This window comes from Passer montanus, unplaced genomic scaffold (genome assembly GCF_014805655.1).
Source record: "Passer montanus isolate IOZ18808 unplaced genomic scaffold, ASM1480565v1 scaffold169, whole genome shotgun sequence".
Lineage (NCBI taxonomy): Eukaryota > Metazoa > Chordata > Aves > Passeriformes > Passeridae > Passer > Passer montanus.
This window is the reverse complement of record NW_024364159.1, coordinates 191,546-206,018: the sequence shown is the minus strand read 5'-3', so window position 1 is coordinate 206,018 and position 14,473 is coordinate 191,546. Positions and strand designations below refer to the sequence as shown.

The 14,473-nt window shown below is 39.7% G+C and overlaps 1 protein-coding gene across 3 annotated transcripts in view; it reads left to right on the top strand.

Annotated features, from left to right (window-relative positions):
• The window catches only part of TET2 (tet methylcytosine dioxygenase 2), a 71,117-nt gene extending 56,918 nt beyond the window's left edge, over positions 1-14,199 (top strand). Inside the window, exons 5-10 of one of the 3 annotated variants that reach the window (XM_039703779.1) lie at positions 509-717; positions 1,522-1,672; positions 3,825-3,914; positions 6,367-6,504; positions 7,833-8,193; positions 10,289-14,199. In XM_039703779.1, coding sequence (XP_039559713.1) covers positions 509-717; positions 1,522-1,672; positions 3,825-3,914; positions 6,367-6,504; positions 7,833-8,193; positions 10,289-10,848 — 1,509 coding nt within the window. In that variant the 3' untranslated portion in view covers positions 10,849-14,199. Of the gene's footprint in view, positions 1-508; positions 718-1,521; positions 1,673-3,824; positions 3,915-6,366; positions 6,505-7,832; positions 8,194-9,430 lie in introns of all 3 variants that reach the window. The other 2 variants (XM_039703777.1, XM_039703778.1) reach the window with 2 other exon arrangements.
• The last annotated feature ends 274 nt before the right edge of the window (positions 14,200-14,473 follow it).

Here is a 14,473-nt window from a genome sequence, read left to right as displayed (position 1 = left end):
AAAATGTGTGGCTGGTTATGAGTAGAGCTGCTTAAGTTTGGAAGGGAAGGGGAGAGAGCTCCCATGTCCAGTTATTTAGTCCCTTCCTTACTGCCTGCCTTTCCCTGCATGCTTCCTGCCCTAAGACAGGTGTCCACTACCCAGTCTGTGCAGGGTGCTCACTTCCTCTTGCTCACCAATCAATCTGGTCCACACTCGTAACACAGATTCAGGAGAGGAATCCTGCTGAATCAGAGCATGGAAGATACTTTTAGAAAGCTTTCCACCACACAGCTTTCCATGCCATCAGTCAACCTCTTAGAGTCAGCTTTGTTAAACACAAAGGGTAGCCCTGCCATATCACAGTGAGAAAAACAGACTGAACTGCCAGAAACAAAGAGGAGGACACAAGTAGAAGTAACCTACCCACACACACAGTAATGCTGAGGTTTCCTGCTCTCTTGCTCTTCACATTAAGAATGGCATCGTTTGTGTTGGGGCTCTGGGGTGTGTGTTGCTGTACATGCAGGTAGTCCGCAGAAGCAGTCAGGAGGAGAAGCTGCTCTGCTTGGTGCGCGAGCGAGCGGGACACACGTGTGAGACGGCCGTCATCGTGATTCTCATCCTGGTCTGGGAGGGAATCCCAACCAGCCTGGCCGACAAGCTCTACTCAGAACTCACCGACACCCTGAGGAAGTACGGCACGCTCACCAACCGGCGCTGCGCCCTGAACGAAGAGTAAGTGGAGCAAAGGCTGTGCTCACCAAACCTGCAGCTCCATCTTCAGACCCAGCACCTCTACTCATGCTGTTACCCCGAAACATCTGCAACCTTCCCAGCTGTTTCATGTGGTTTGAAAACTCACAAACATTGTAGGAAACCCAAAGTAAACACTCTGAGAAAAACATTTTCTCAGAGCTGTGAAGCATCTCAATGTATTTCAAAGAAGAGATCTCAGCAGGGGCCAGGATACCTGATATCTCAACACTGAAATAAAAGCTGGGTACATTAAATCATACTGGTGTAAGCTGACACAGACTAGCCTCAATCTACAGAAATTGCACTGTATCTCTTTCCCATGCCTTTCTGAGAGACAAGAACATTTAGACCAAAATTACCACAGCTATCGCTGTATGTTACTTTGGCTTCATGGGCAGAGTCATATTTCAGGAATTAATGCTTAGCCCCTGTCAGAGGGCTCCCGCATTCCTGCAGGGCTGTCAGCACAAGCCCCTGAAGCACTATGAATATCAGTACCTAACAAGGCACCACACAAACATACCCTCACCCGAGCAAAGCCACGTTTCTCACCCAAGTGTAGAATCCCCAAAGACCCTGCTTTGTAACAATTAAATTATTCACTCTGATAAATTCTTCTCTTATGATGTGTATGTCTCCCTCTTGCATTTCTTCATTATTTACTGTTGGAAGATTACCCACATCCCTGATTCCCTGGAGCACTGGCAGAACGCTGATGGCCACTGCCAGAGCACCACAGGGGGACCTGCCTGCTGCTAACAGCTGTGTTCTCTTATCTTTTAGACGGACTTGTGCATGCCAAGGGCTGGACCCTGAAACTTGTGGTGCTTCATTTTCCTTTGGTTGCTCCTGGAGCATGTACTACAATGGTTGTAAGTTTGCCAGAAGCAAGATTCCAAGAAAGTTTAAGCTGATGGGGGATGACCCAAAAGAGGTTGGTGTCCTTTTCTGAAATGAGCTTCGTTTGCAAAGAAATGTTTTCTGTCGCTCCGTAAATAGAGATACAGTACAAGGGAGCAGAGCCTGAGGCTTCCCTGAGTGCTGCACATGTAGGGTAATTAAATAACTGCCAGTCAAAACCAATTGATTCCAGTCACTGAGCCAGCTGAATCGACTGTCCAAATTCTGACAGCTGGTAAAAGCCCTGAGACTTGAAACCATGTTTTCAGGCTTTCACAATTAGAGAAGAAGGCATGGCCTGAATAATTCTGGCTGTATTAGGCCTGCAATTGAGCATTCCCCAGTGGCACAATGGAAGGTTTACTAGCTAATGGCACATAACACTGCAACTGGGAACCAGAGCAGACTGGTTCAATGGAGACAAACATGATGAAACTCAGAGATCACAATAGGAAGAAGAGGACAGGAAGACTCATTCTACATACAGTCCTGCTCCACTGAATGTTTCCAGACCGAGGTCTGTGTTACAACAAACTGGAGAATGTTTAAAATGAGCCAGAGTAATAAACATTGACCTTAGCTTGGACATAAGATACCCTGAAGTTATGACTGCAGTGACTCCTGGACACTCCAGCAAGTCATGTGAAGCTCCAGTGGCCCAGTCTGCTTTCTGGCAAGGATGTGCAAAATTAGTCTCTTGCCTGTGTACTGGCACATTAGTTTCACTGTATTCTGTTGTCTTACACAAATCCAAGCATTATTCTCTCATAATCAGAGAGACAGGTAATTCCACATCCTACAGCCTGTGCTGAAAAGAGTGCACTGTTCAGAATATCACCATAACTAACATACAGGTTTTCCTGCCCACTGCTCTTCTACAGCACCAAGAACTACAGAATTGCTCTCCTCCTATGGCACAAAGCCTTCTTTATCACAGCCTGCAATCCTAAACTACCTACATTTCTAAGATGGATACCTGGCCAGAGCTCACCAGGGCACTCTTCCAACTTACATTCTTGGATTTACGTCCTATGGAAGCCAGATTTGTGCAGGAAAGAGGGCTTTACCCTCCAGTCCTGGTCCCAGCCAAAGCATGCATCCAGACCAGGGGCTGGGTTCCATAGCACAGACACAGTTTACAGGCAGCACAAACAGGATCCTCACCAATAGAAACTAGAAAATACACTAACAAATGCTAACCTACAGGCCATACAAAAGCTCCACATTCTGGCAGCAGACACAAGATCACAGCAAGATATTTTTTGACAATTTCATGTCAAACCAAACTAGGATATTGTCCCACAGTAGGGAATGCAAACTTTCAACACACCAAATGCATTCCTCTGAAACCTGTTTTCTACCAGCTCTTCACATCTTCCTTAAATGCAAAAATTCCTGAAAACAAATATGCTACTCCAGTATGCCACCATTTTGTATGCACTTAAAGATAAGGGCCTCATACCAGGGAGGTTTGAATTTGGGATTCTCATCCTTGGACAATGGGGAACAACTCTGGAGTATATTATTACATTGTTGGGTTTTTTTGGGTTTTTTTTGAATGCTTTATTTTGACAGTGTACAATTTAGAAAAAAAAAAGGAAGTGTGGGGGGGAAGTCATTCCCACCTCCCCATCACCAATTACTAGACACAGCCATCCATTACTTAAGGATTGGGAACCTTTTGAAAGCTGCAATATTTAAATATTTTTAAATTTCTGCATGTAAAAATATTCCAGTATGTCAAAGCATTGTCATTGCAATGTGCAAAACCCTTAAATTAGCCATATTTACTTGGACCATTCTGATGTTATTTCTCTCAAGCTTTCTGAAGAGTATTATTTCCCCACAACTCCAAAAGGAAAATAATGAGGATTATCACTTAGATCTAAAACATATCCACATTGAAGAATGTGATTTTTCTTAATATAAAACAAATCAAGAGTATAGTATATGATGTTCTATTGCAGGTTTTCCACTACACTGCTATAACTGCTCCGTTCCTTTAAAAACCTTGGAACAATGAAATTAAAAGGAGATTCACACCAGTCACTGTCTAAACACCAATGATACTGGTTTATGCCTTTACACAGCTCTCAGTGTAAACATGATTGTGTACAGACCCTAACTTGTTGGATCCCAGATGTACAGTATGGAAGTGTCATTGAATCCTGTTTCATCTCTAACAGGAAGAAAAACTAGAATCCCATTTGCAGAACCTGTCAACCCTGATGGCACCTACCTACAAGAAGCTTGCACCCGATGCATATAACAACCAGGTATGTGATGGGGGAAAAAGGAATATGAGCAGTCATGGAAATAACCTGATTTTTAACATACTTCCCAATGCTTCAGCCTTCCACCAAACCATCATACACATTTTGTGCTAATATTTCTTTGATATCAGCATGAAGACAAATAGAAATGAACAATTTCACTTAAAATGCTCTCACAAGTAAAACTAGCAGGATTTGGTCCACTAAATAGAATTAATCTTTTCAGCTGCATCAACATGATAAAACTATGTCACTCTTCAGCTCCAAAAAACAAATTTCATGATTTAGTATGAACTACCATCCAAACCAACAAAGCTGCCATGTATATAGCATGAAATTGGCAACAGTTTACACTCAAATTCTGAAGCCACAGTTTCAGTTCTGCTCTCTCAAGCAGCAGATGAATTTAGTTTTCACCCAAACAGCCTTTATAAACATGCTTTTAGAGTGAAGTTCTATATTTGAATACACTCAGCCCTGTATATGCACACAAGTGCCTATACCAGCCTTCCTGCACGAGGGGATCTGTTCCCGGACACATTCAGAGCTCTGATGAGCTTCCCACTGTGGCTGTGTCTCATCTACATTTCATTACAAAATGTCTTTCAGATAGTTACGCCAAAATTGGACAGCACACCACTTGCAAACATGTAACTATTGACCTTATTTTCATTGCTCAGGTTTACTACTGTTAGGAACATTTACAGAACTTACAATCCCCAAACTTTCAGCATCTACTGCAAACTGTGACATCACCCTGCATTCCTATTGACAGCACTGTACAACCAGCACAAGACAGATTCTCAGCTTTAACAGAAACAGTAAATTAACACAAAACTGTCCATTATTATCTGCTGCAAAATTCACTCCTTTACTGTGTATTTAGTAGCAACTACACAGGGTAAGCAGACTCAGTGCAGACTTAGCCAGTTTCACTTACCTGATCAGATAATCTTTGGAGATCATTATGGAGAAAACTGTGGCTATGTGCCCACTAGTTGTGGCTATCTGTCCAAATATCTGAGAGACATTCTGCAAGAGAAAATAGGAAGAGAAAGAAATGAAAAATGAGGTGGTGAATAATAAATTGTTTCTTTGCTTGGGCTGCTGTTCTTTTCCCACAAAAATTCACTGAAGAACTTTTCTCCAAGTAAACTGTGGTGCTGCCCAACATTTGTTGAAAATACATGCTTTTACAAGTTTCAGTTTTTACCTTGCGTAATAAGGCATGTGTATAGCTTGGCTTATTTCAGGAGTTTCATGTAGACCTTGTATTTGTGGGGAAACTGTACTTGAGCTACTGCCAGTGGCTTTAATGGGAGATGATTGAGTTCCAATTTGTATGATATTGTAAAAGGTTCTAAAACCAAAAAAAGCACTAAAACCACATTTCAGATTCCCAGATTTATTCTAATCCAAATCTGGACCACTTCTGAATTACAACCAAGAAATGGAAAGGAGCTGTTTCCCAACTGGACCAAACATTTCTGAGAGCAGCTAAACCCATATAGTTTGATCAGACAATTATAGTCTGGCTAACATTTCAGACTGCTCACATTTAATTCCAAAGAAGTTTACACAGTTTTCAAGTTTTTTTTCTGCTCTTGTTTTCAGATTCCAGGGAAGTAAATAATCCAGATCTGAAAAATAAATGTCTGTGAGCAAACTAGACATGTTTTTAGTGATTTTGAATGAAGACTTGGCAAAGCATCTAATTTGGCCTTAACTTAAAAAGGGATCCATTAAGTTCCATTAAGTGTAGATGTTCTGTGCATTCACTTGAAAGGCTCAGAATTTCAGCAAAGCATTTTATAAATGTGGTTTCATTTTTAATTTTCAAAATAAAATATGAAACCATCATTTTTTTAAGGCTTTATCTTCCATTACAAAATAATTTCTTTTTGTGTAAGGTTTGTTGTTGCATTTTGAGTTCTTTGTAAAGCTCCTAAATAATGACTACATGGGTACAAAGTACTGTCTTGACTGAATTCTCTCTCCTTTTAGTCAGGGTTTAGATTTGTACTTAAGCTAATGAAATACATGTTTAACATGCCAAAATATTACAAATCAAAAAGCAAATTATTATTTTTCATTAAGTCATTCTGAAGTTAGTTTTCTAAAGCCATTTTCCCTTAATAGCTTGGTAAACTTCCAGCCTACACAAATATATCACTCTCAGAGTGCCAGTCACGGAAACCATGCACTGCATTTGTCATGTAAAAACACCAACCACCTGGCAGAAAATCAGGAGTAATACACAAAGAAAAGTATTAGTGACTAATTTCACAATCACGATAGAGACTGAAGGTACCAGGGAACAAAGCTGTAGTTTATTTGCTTTCAAGATGTGTTTGTTGTCACCTCCAAGACACGAGGGAGACCTGCCCTTTGCCACAGCAGAGCACTCCTTGTGCACTCGCTGGAGCACGCAGTGAAACCTGTCCTGTCTCTCCAGATCGAGTACGAGCACAGAGCCCCCGAGTGCCGCCTGGGTTTGAAGGAAGGTCGCCCGTTCTCAGGGGTCACTGCCTGCCTCGACTTCTGTGCTCATGCTCACAGAGACTTGCACAATATGCAAAACGGGAGTACTCTGGTAAGTCTGGCATGTGGAACAGCCTCCTCACTCCAGCACTCAGCTCCTGGATTTCATTCATTATCTCCTCTGTTTAATTTTATATTGCACAATGCAGATTAGTAAAAAAAACCAAAAAACCATTAGGCAATAACTGAGCTAACTTATTACCCCCTACATATTTTTGTTTCAAATGAATGAGACTTATGGTGTATTAAAGGTTTAACACAGACCTGGTAAAAGAGGAACTGTGGAGACAATGGAAAGAAGGTCCCAGCAGCACTGAAATACCTGTTTCAGTGTTCCTGGCACAAAACAGTTCATATTCATCCTCCTGAAATCCTTCTTTTTCTAACAACTTTGGATTATATCTTCCAATAAAATAAAAGTAGAAACAAATAACTACTTTCTGAGTGAGTTTTTGAAAATTTGGATTTTATTCCTGCTTTGGATGAGCAGAGAGTCTGCAAGTCCACATACCTTGACTCTCCTCAGTTCTGATTACTGCAGAAGTTCTGTAGAAGATACTAGAAAAGCAAGCTGGTTTTGAATGTTTTTGTTAAATTGGATTATTTCTGTGGCAAAACAGTTGGGCCAAACAAAGGAAAGAATACTCTTAAGGCTGTAGTTAGAAGCAGCTCCCTAGATTCACAGTACAGCTCTTATTATGACCAAAGAGACTATCTGCCTTTTTAAGTCAAACTGAATTTTTCCTGTTTTCAGAGTCTGACTTAATTCACAAGTTAATCACCACCAATACAATGTACATTTCCAGCTGAGCTTTCTTCCCAAAGCTGGGACAATGATTTTGCAGCAGAATATGTCCCTAGCAGCACCTTTTTCCACAAAGATCCTCCCGATACCTGTTCTAGCTAGAATACAACAGGCTTGCTGCAGTAACTCCCCTAAATCTTGTTATTAACATTACAGTTGCACTGTAAAGAGGGTGAGAAGTACAATACCAGTATGTTATCTTGCACACTTTCTCTAATAGGCAGCTACCTCATGTATTATAGTGAAAGAATTTTCAGGTGAGTACCAAGTCCCAGGTTTCACTACTTTAGCTCTCTAGCCACAGTACAATGGATCACAGAGTTTATTTCACATGAGGGTAATCCCTAACTATGCTGTTAATTTCAGCACAAGTAAAAGAAACAAATATCTGTACACCTTCTGTTTCTTTCAACACTGGCCAACAAAGTAATGGAAGAAATTACATTTTCAGGCTTGTTGTGATATGCAAAAATAGCAGAGAAACTTACAGTTTACAAAGAGATTGCCACATGCCAGTGCTGAACAGTGTCAGGGTAGAGGTAGAGCTTCAGATCTCTAATACACTTTTCTAACAGGTTTGCACACTGACTAGAGAAGACAATCGTGAAATTGGCCAAACACCAGAAGATGAGCAGCTCCATGTGCTCCCGTTATACAAAGTCTCTGATGTGGATGAGTTTGGAAGCACTGAGGGCCAGGAGGAGAAGAAGAGGAATGGCAGCATCCAGGTCCTTACCTCCTTTCGACGGAAAGTACGGATGTTAGCAGAGCCCGTTAAGACCTGTCGGCAAAGGAAGCTGGAAGCAAAGAAAGCAGCTGCAGAAAAGCTTTCCTCCTTGGAGAATGGGTCTAGCAAAGCTGAGAGAGAGAAGTCTGCTGCAGCACGCAACAAGCAAGGCACCTCTGAAGCAGCAAGCCACGCAAAGCAGCTGGCAGGTAAACACAGGAATCTGAGTGGGGTCAGCAGTGGTAAGCATCCTACAAATCAGGGCCAGTTATAATCAGCCTTAAGAAAACCATTCTTTTCAGCCCAAGAATGTATTGAAGTAAAAAGGCAAGAGATTACTTGAAAGCGAATATCAATATTATACAATACTACAGTGCCAAATTTGGTACAACTCCAGAGAAGAAAAAATAAAGTTGCAATGAGAAATCTTCTACTGTTGGATAGTTAACACTTACAGAAATGTAGAAACAAACCCTGCTTGCTATCCAGTATATTGTAAAGTATCTTTAAAGAACTAGTAGTGCTAGAAGCCATGAAGAGAAGTTGTGGTGCTGCTGCCAAAGAATGACCTACACATCACTCAATGTCTGCCCCTGTTATAGAGCACCTCCTAATTTCAGGAGACATAAGCATAACCTTTTTACCACTATTTATACTCTCTGCCTCAAGACCAAAAGCAAAGCAGGTTTTCCATAGTGGAGTAAGAGTTTACGGCAGTTCTCAGCAGCAGATTTGAGAATCCTGAGCAAAGGAGGTATCAGAACTATTTTATTGTTGCAGCAGTTTTCCCAGAGAGGAAAAAAGTGATACATCCAGGGCCACCCAGAAGGTCACTGAAATACCTATGAATAAAAGTCAGCTGTCCCATGACCCAGGCAAGGGTTGTGACCATTAAATGATGCCATTGCACTTTAATGAATGTTATTTTTGCTCTTATGTCTTCAGTTAATTTCACTTACTACTGCACTGTTCTGTCTTCCAGTGAATGTTGGCTTTAACATACTGCTAGGGACATTTCTTGGAGTCAGTTCTATTCATGTAGATGAGAAGAATTATTTATTCTTGGGGAAAAGAAAGTCACTTTGTGCATGGCTGTTTGGGAGCACTTTGATGCTCCGTTTCATGGGCTACTTAAAAGATTATTCAACTCTTTGGATTTTGTACATGTGACTCTGAACACACTGCACTGTCCTCTTTTTTCCACTGCCACTAGCATCTGATCTTGTTGGACATATGCCAAAAAGGAAGAGTAGCCTTAGTATTTATTCAGCTTCTTAAAGGATGGTGTTTGAGATATGAGAAAGGGAGCATCTGTTAATACATCTACTTGTCTTAGAAATTTCATATGAAGTATGTAATTTGTTGGGTGGTTGGTTGGTTTGGGTCCTTTTTTTAAAGAGCCTGTTTGTTGTGTGGTTGTTTGTTTTTTCCTTTTTACATCTACAGATCTTTTACGTCTTTCAGGACCAGCCACACAACAACAGCAGCAGCAGCAGCAGCAACATCCACAGCGCTCTCTCCCTAACAACCCTCAATCAAATCCCATTAACTCTTACTCGGGTTCAGGTTCTGCAAATCTCTATGGAAGGTTGCCTAATCCAGCCAATGCTTATCCAAACTCTTCGTACACTTCAGATCCATATGGAGGGTCCAATCCCGTGAACCTCTATCCAACCTCATCACAGTCTGCGGGGTCTTATTTGAATTCTTCCAGTCCCATGAACCCTTATTCAGGACCTTTAAGTCAAAATAACCAATATCCCCCCTACCAATGCAATGGAAACATAGCAATGGACAACTGCCCCTCTTACTTGGGCTCCTACTCTTCCCAGCATCAGCACATGGACCTGTATAATTGCCAGAGCCAAGACCATATATCAAAACTAAGTCTACCACCCATTCAAACATTATACCAGCATAGGTTTGGGAATAACCAGAGTTTTGGTCCCAAGTACTTGAATTATGGAAACCAAAATATGCAGGTAGATTCCTTCAGTAATTGCACCGTTAGACCAAATTTACACCACGTAGGGTCATTTTCCTCTTACTCAACCCATGAGGCCAATGGCCATTTTATGGAGGTTGCCTCAAGGTTAAAATCTAATCTGAATAATCCAAGCATGGATTATGCCTCCATGAGTAAAACAGGTGAACATCATCACACGCAACCCCCTCCACATTTATCACATGACTACCATCCTGCTCCAAGTATGTTTAGTGGTCCTCCTAATTCACTGCATCTCCAAAATAAGGATAATGAAATTATTTCACATGCAGTTAATGGTTTGTCTAACATGCTTCCAGGTCAAAACCATGACAGGACTGCTCCCCAGGGTGGTTTAGATAAAACTGACGTGCTGAATCCAGAAAAAGCAGAGGATCCCGATGAAGTCTGGTCAGATAGTGAGCAGAACTTTCTGGATCCAGAAATTGGAGGAGTGGCAGTTGCTCCATCTCATGGGTCAATTCTCATAGAGTGTGCAAAACGCGAGCTCCACGCAACGACTCCCTTAAAAAATCCCAACAGGAACCATCCCACCAGAATATCCCTTGTATTTTACCAGCACAAGAGCATGAATGAGCCAAAACATGGTCTGGCTCTGTGGGAGGCAAAGATGGCTGAGAAGGCAAGAGAGAAAGAAGAGGAATGCGAGAAGTACGGCCCAGACTACGTGCCTCAGAAATCCTACGGCAAAAAAGCCAAGCGGGAGCCGGTGGAGCCCCACGAGCCCTCTGAGCCAACGTACCTGCGCTTCATCAAGTCCCTGGCACAAAGGACACTGTCGGTCACCACGGACTCCACCGTCACCACATCTCCATATGCCTTTACACGGGTTACAGGGCCTTACAACCGATATATCTGACTTCACACCTTGCTTGGTTACCTCATTTGAAAAAACACCTTGTCATCACTAGGGCAGTAGTGCTTTAGGGTTCGCGGAAGGCAAGGGTGGAGAAGAAAACAGTGTTTTTATGGAGCTCATCAGTGGAAAAAGCCTCGGCACACCAGCAAAAAAGAGGTAAATCTCACTAGAGCACTTGTTTTCCACTGATTTAAGTGGTCACAGATGGCACGTAGGAAACAGACCAAAGCATCCTATGCAAAAAAAATTTGAAAAACGGAAGAAGAAAATAAAAGGAAAGAAAAAAGGAGAGAACGCAACAAAAAAGGGTTTCACAATTTATATTGGAAAACACTGGCTCTATTACTGAAAGAGATAATCTGCAAATGGATTTTTTTTTTTCTTACAGTTTTCACATCTGTGGCCACTTTTAATGTCATCAAGTTTGCATAGTCATGGAACAGGAGCAAAAACAACCCTAAAAAATAATACTGTAGTATTGCAACTGCAGGAATCTTAAAATAACATCTGGTGCTGAATCTATGATGTACTGAAATACTGGAATTATGGCTTTTTAACATTCAGTTTTTACTGTAATCTTAATAGTATTTTGATTTTATTTAACAAAGTAGATAAGACAAATAGACAGCAAAACACTGAATTTGTTTGAATATTCTAAAACCATGGTGCTATCCAAGAGAATGGTGTCTTTATTTTATCAGTGAAACAGTTAATGCCTTTATAACAAAATGTCAATGATGTAGTCAAATGTTCCTCAGCAACAGGGAGGACCTTTTCATTCATGTATGTATTGAAGTTACCTGGTGTTAAAATAAGCTTACTTTTTAACATATGGGAATTACAAAGACCTCTGGATTTTGCTCATCCAGTCAAGTCCTAGAAAAGGACAATAAAAATAGAGAGAAAAATATTTTTTTTAAAATAGTGTTTCAAAAGCACTTTGTCTACCTAAGCTTGGCAACTTGAACAATGCTAAGGTACTAAGACATTAAAAAAAAAAAAAAAGAAGAGTTTACTTTGATTTTAAAATGCAAAGATAATTTTTTTAAACTAAAAAAGCTTTTAAATACTTTTGGTTTAGCCATGCATCAGCTAGTGGGCTACATATCCATTTTTAATACAGTCAGTTATGGTAAAAATGGGGCTTACTGGATATAAGGGAATACTTTAGTACACAAAACACATTTTTTTCTGGTGCTCATCTCACACAGCTATACTGTAAACTGTTTTCTACAATTATTATGACAAGTTCATTGCTCAAATATGTACAGTTTTAATTAAAGAATTTTATATTAACCACAGGTAATAATTAGCAGCATGCAACAGACTACACCTAGTTAGCTTGGGCTTCTGCTGTTTCTAGAGATCTGTGCACTCCCACTATGGAATGGCAGAACTGCTTTTGTGTTGATAATTATGTACATTGTGGTGCAAGTCATTTCTCGGTGCAAGTGGCCTCTTTTCCAGAAAGACTGAGCAGACCGATGCCTACACAAGATGACTGAAACAGGGTTAGTTCTGTGCGATTCCGTTGATTCATAGAAAAAAAAAATAGGCAGCTGGCTTGCTGTGGTGGTTTTAAATCATTAATTTCTATTAAAAAATTAAAAAGCAGGAGAGTTGTATAGTAAATTAAATTGTAAACAAAACTTTTTTTAACGCAATGCTTTAGTATTTTAGTACTGTAAAAATATTAAATCTATATATATTTGGGTTTTGAGCTGAATTCACATCATGGTGCTACTCAGCCTGCTACAAATATATCATAATGTGAGCTAAAAATACATTAAAAGGTTTGAGTGATGTTCCTACTTGTCATATACCTCAACACTAGTTTGGCAATAGGATATTGAACTGAGTGTGAAAGTTTATATATTGTACACCATCTTTCTCCCCCAATAGCCTTTGAAAAACAAACAAACAAACAAAAAAAAAAACCTAAACAAAAAAAACTCTCAATACTTGACATTTTAGCAAGTATAACTTGAACTTCAACTTTTTTTTTTTTTGGTTCTAAAAATTCAGGGATATTTCAGCTCATGTTCTCCTATGCCAACGTGTCACCTATGTGTATGTAAAGCTGTTGTAGGTTAAATATATTATTCTTGGGTTTTTTGTTTTTGTTTTGTTTCTTTTTTCAGGGATTTAATGTTTTTCTTTTGAATCCCTTCTCTTATTTTTCTTGTACATGTATTGTGTAACTAAAACTAATTTTGTAAATTTGTTAGCTCTTCTTATTGTAACAGAAGTGTTTAAGAGATTTAGAATGTTTTGACTGTTTCAAATGATTAAACAAAAAGAAAGTAGAATGCACTGAGCTGATTAAAGGGAAATATGTAAGGCAGGGGTTTGGCAAGTGACTGTTTGCTAGAGTTGTTCAAGTCACTCTCTAAACAAGGCTTCTTGGATACTGTAATGAATAAAATAAAATATAAAAAGGTACAGTCATTACAAGGGCTTCCCTAAACATGCAAACCTCCATGTCCCAGCTATATCTTGTGCAATATACTGTAAGATTAAGTTTGGTCAAAAGAAATTCTATCCAACAGAATCACAACCTAACTCAAGTAAATCAAAGGAGGCCTTTGGGTTTAATGGTCAAATATTTATTACAGCAATTTTGTTTTTTCTCAGTCTGTGACTTTATCCACTCATTGAAACAAAAGTTTCACCTCTTTGGAAAAAAAAAATTATGGTTTTATGTGAGATTAAGTAAGTCATTATATATCTTCACCTTTTGATGATTTTTTAAAATCCTATCTAATTCATGTAATCCATAGTAGATGTTTGGTCAATATGCCATGCACTGTCATTTGCCAAACTGCTGGCAGCAGGAGCAGGAAGCTTAGTTGGTGAATCAGTTTTTATTGTAAATACCTGAGCTGTAATTTTTGGTGTACAGAACCCTGCCTCAGTTGGAACGAATGACAAAGCAGACAGAGTTGCTTGTATAGAATTATCAGGTCGATTATAGCCATACTTGAAGATGCTTCTGAGAGTTGTCAACTTTACTTGAATGAATTTTTCATCTTGATTGACGCACAGCAGTATAAAGTTCACTTCTAAAGCTAGTGGTTAACTGGTTAACTTGTGTAGGAAACTTTAGCAGTTTGACACTAAGGTAATGAACTTCTGTGTGCATTTTCTATGCTTATGTTCTACTTTTTTTTTTACTTTAGTTTCATTCATTTTCATGAGATGTTTGGTATGTCTATAAAAAGAATCCAAGGATGGTTATAAATACTGTAAGTATTGTAATGTAATGCAGGTTATTTGAAAGCTGTTTATTATTATATCATTCCTGATAACGCTGAGATGTGGGTGTTTTTAATAAAATTTATATTTATTTAATGCACTCTAAGTCTGTCTTGCAGAAACTTGTCTTTCCTTGTAATTTTTACCAGCTAACAACAAAGCAGGCATCACGCTCAAACAAAGTGCATCACTGGGGACTTCAAAACAGAAAGCCTAGATATCACATTTATTCCTAGTTCTGCTTTGACTCCTACCTCCAACAGGTTGGGACACAGGCTAGAGAGACCAGGCTACTGCTCCATAAAATCTGTGTTTACAGGGAAAGAGGGAGGCATTTTTATGGCTAGGAAGAGACAGTAGAGCTCCACTG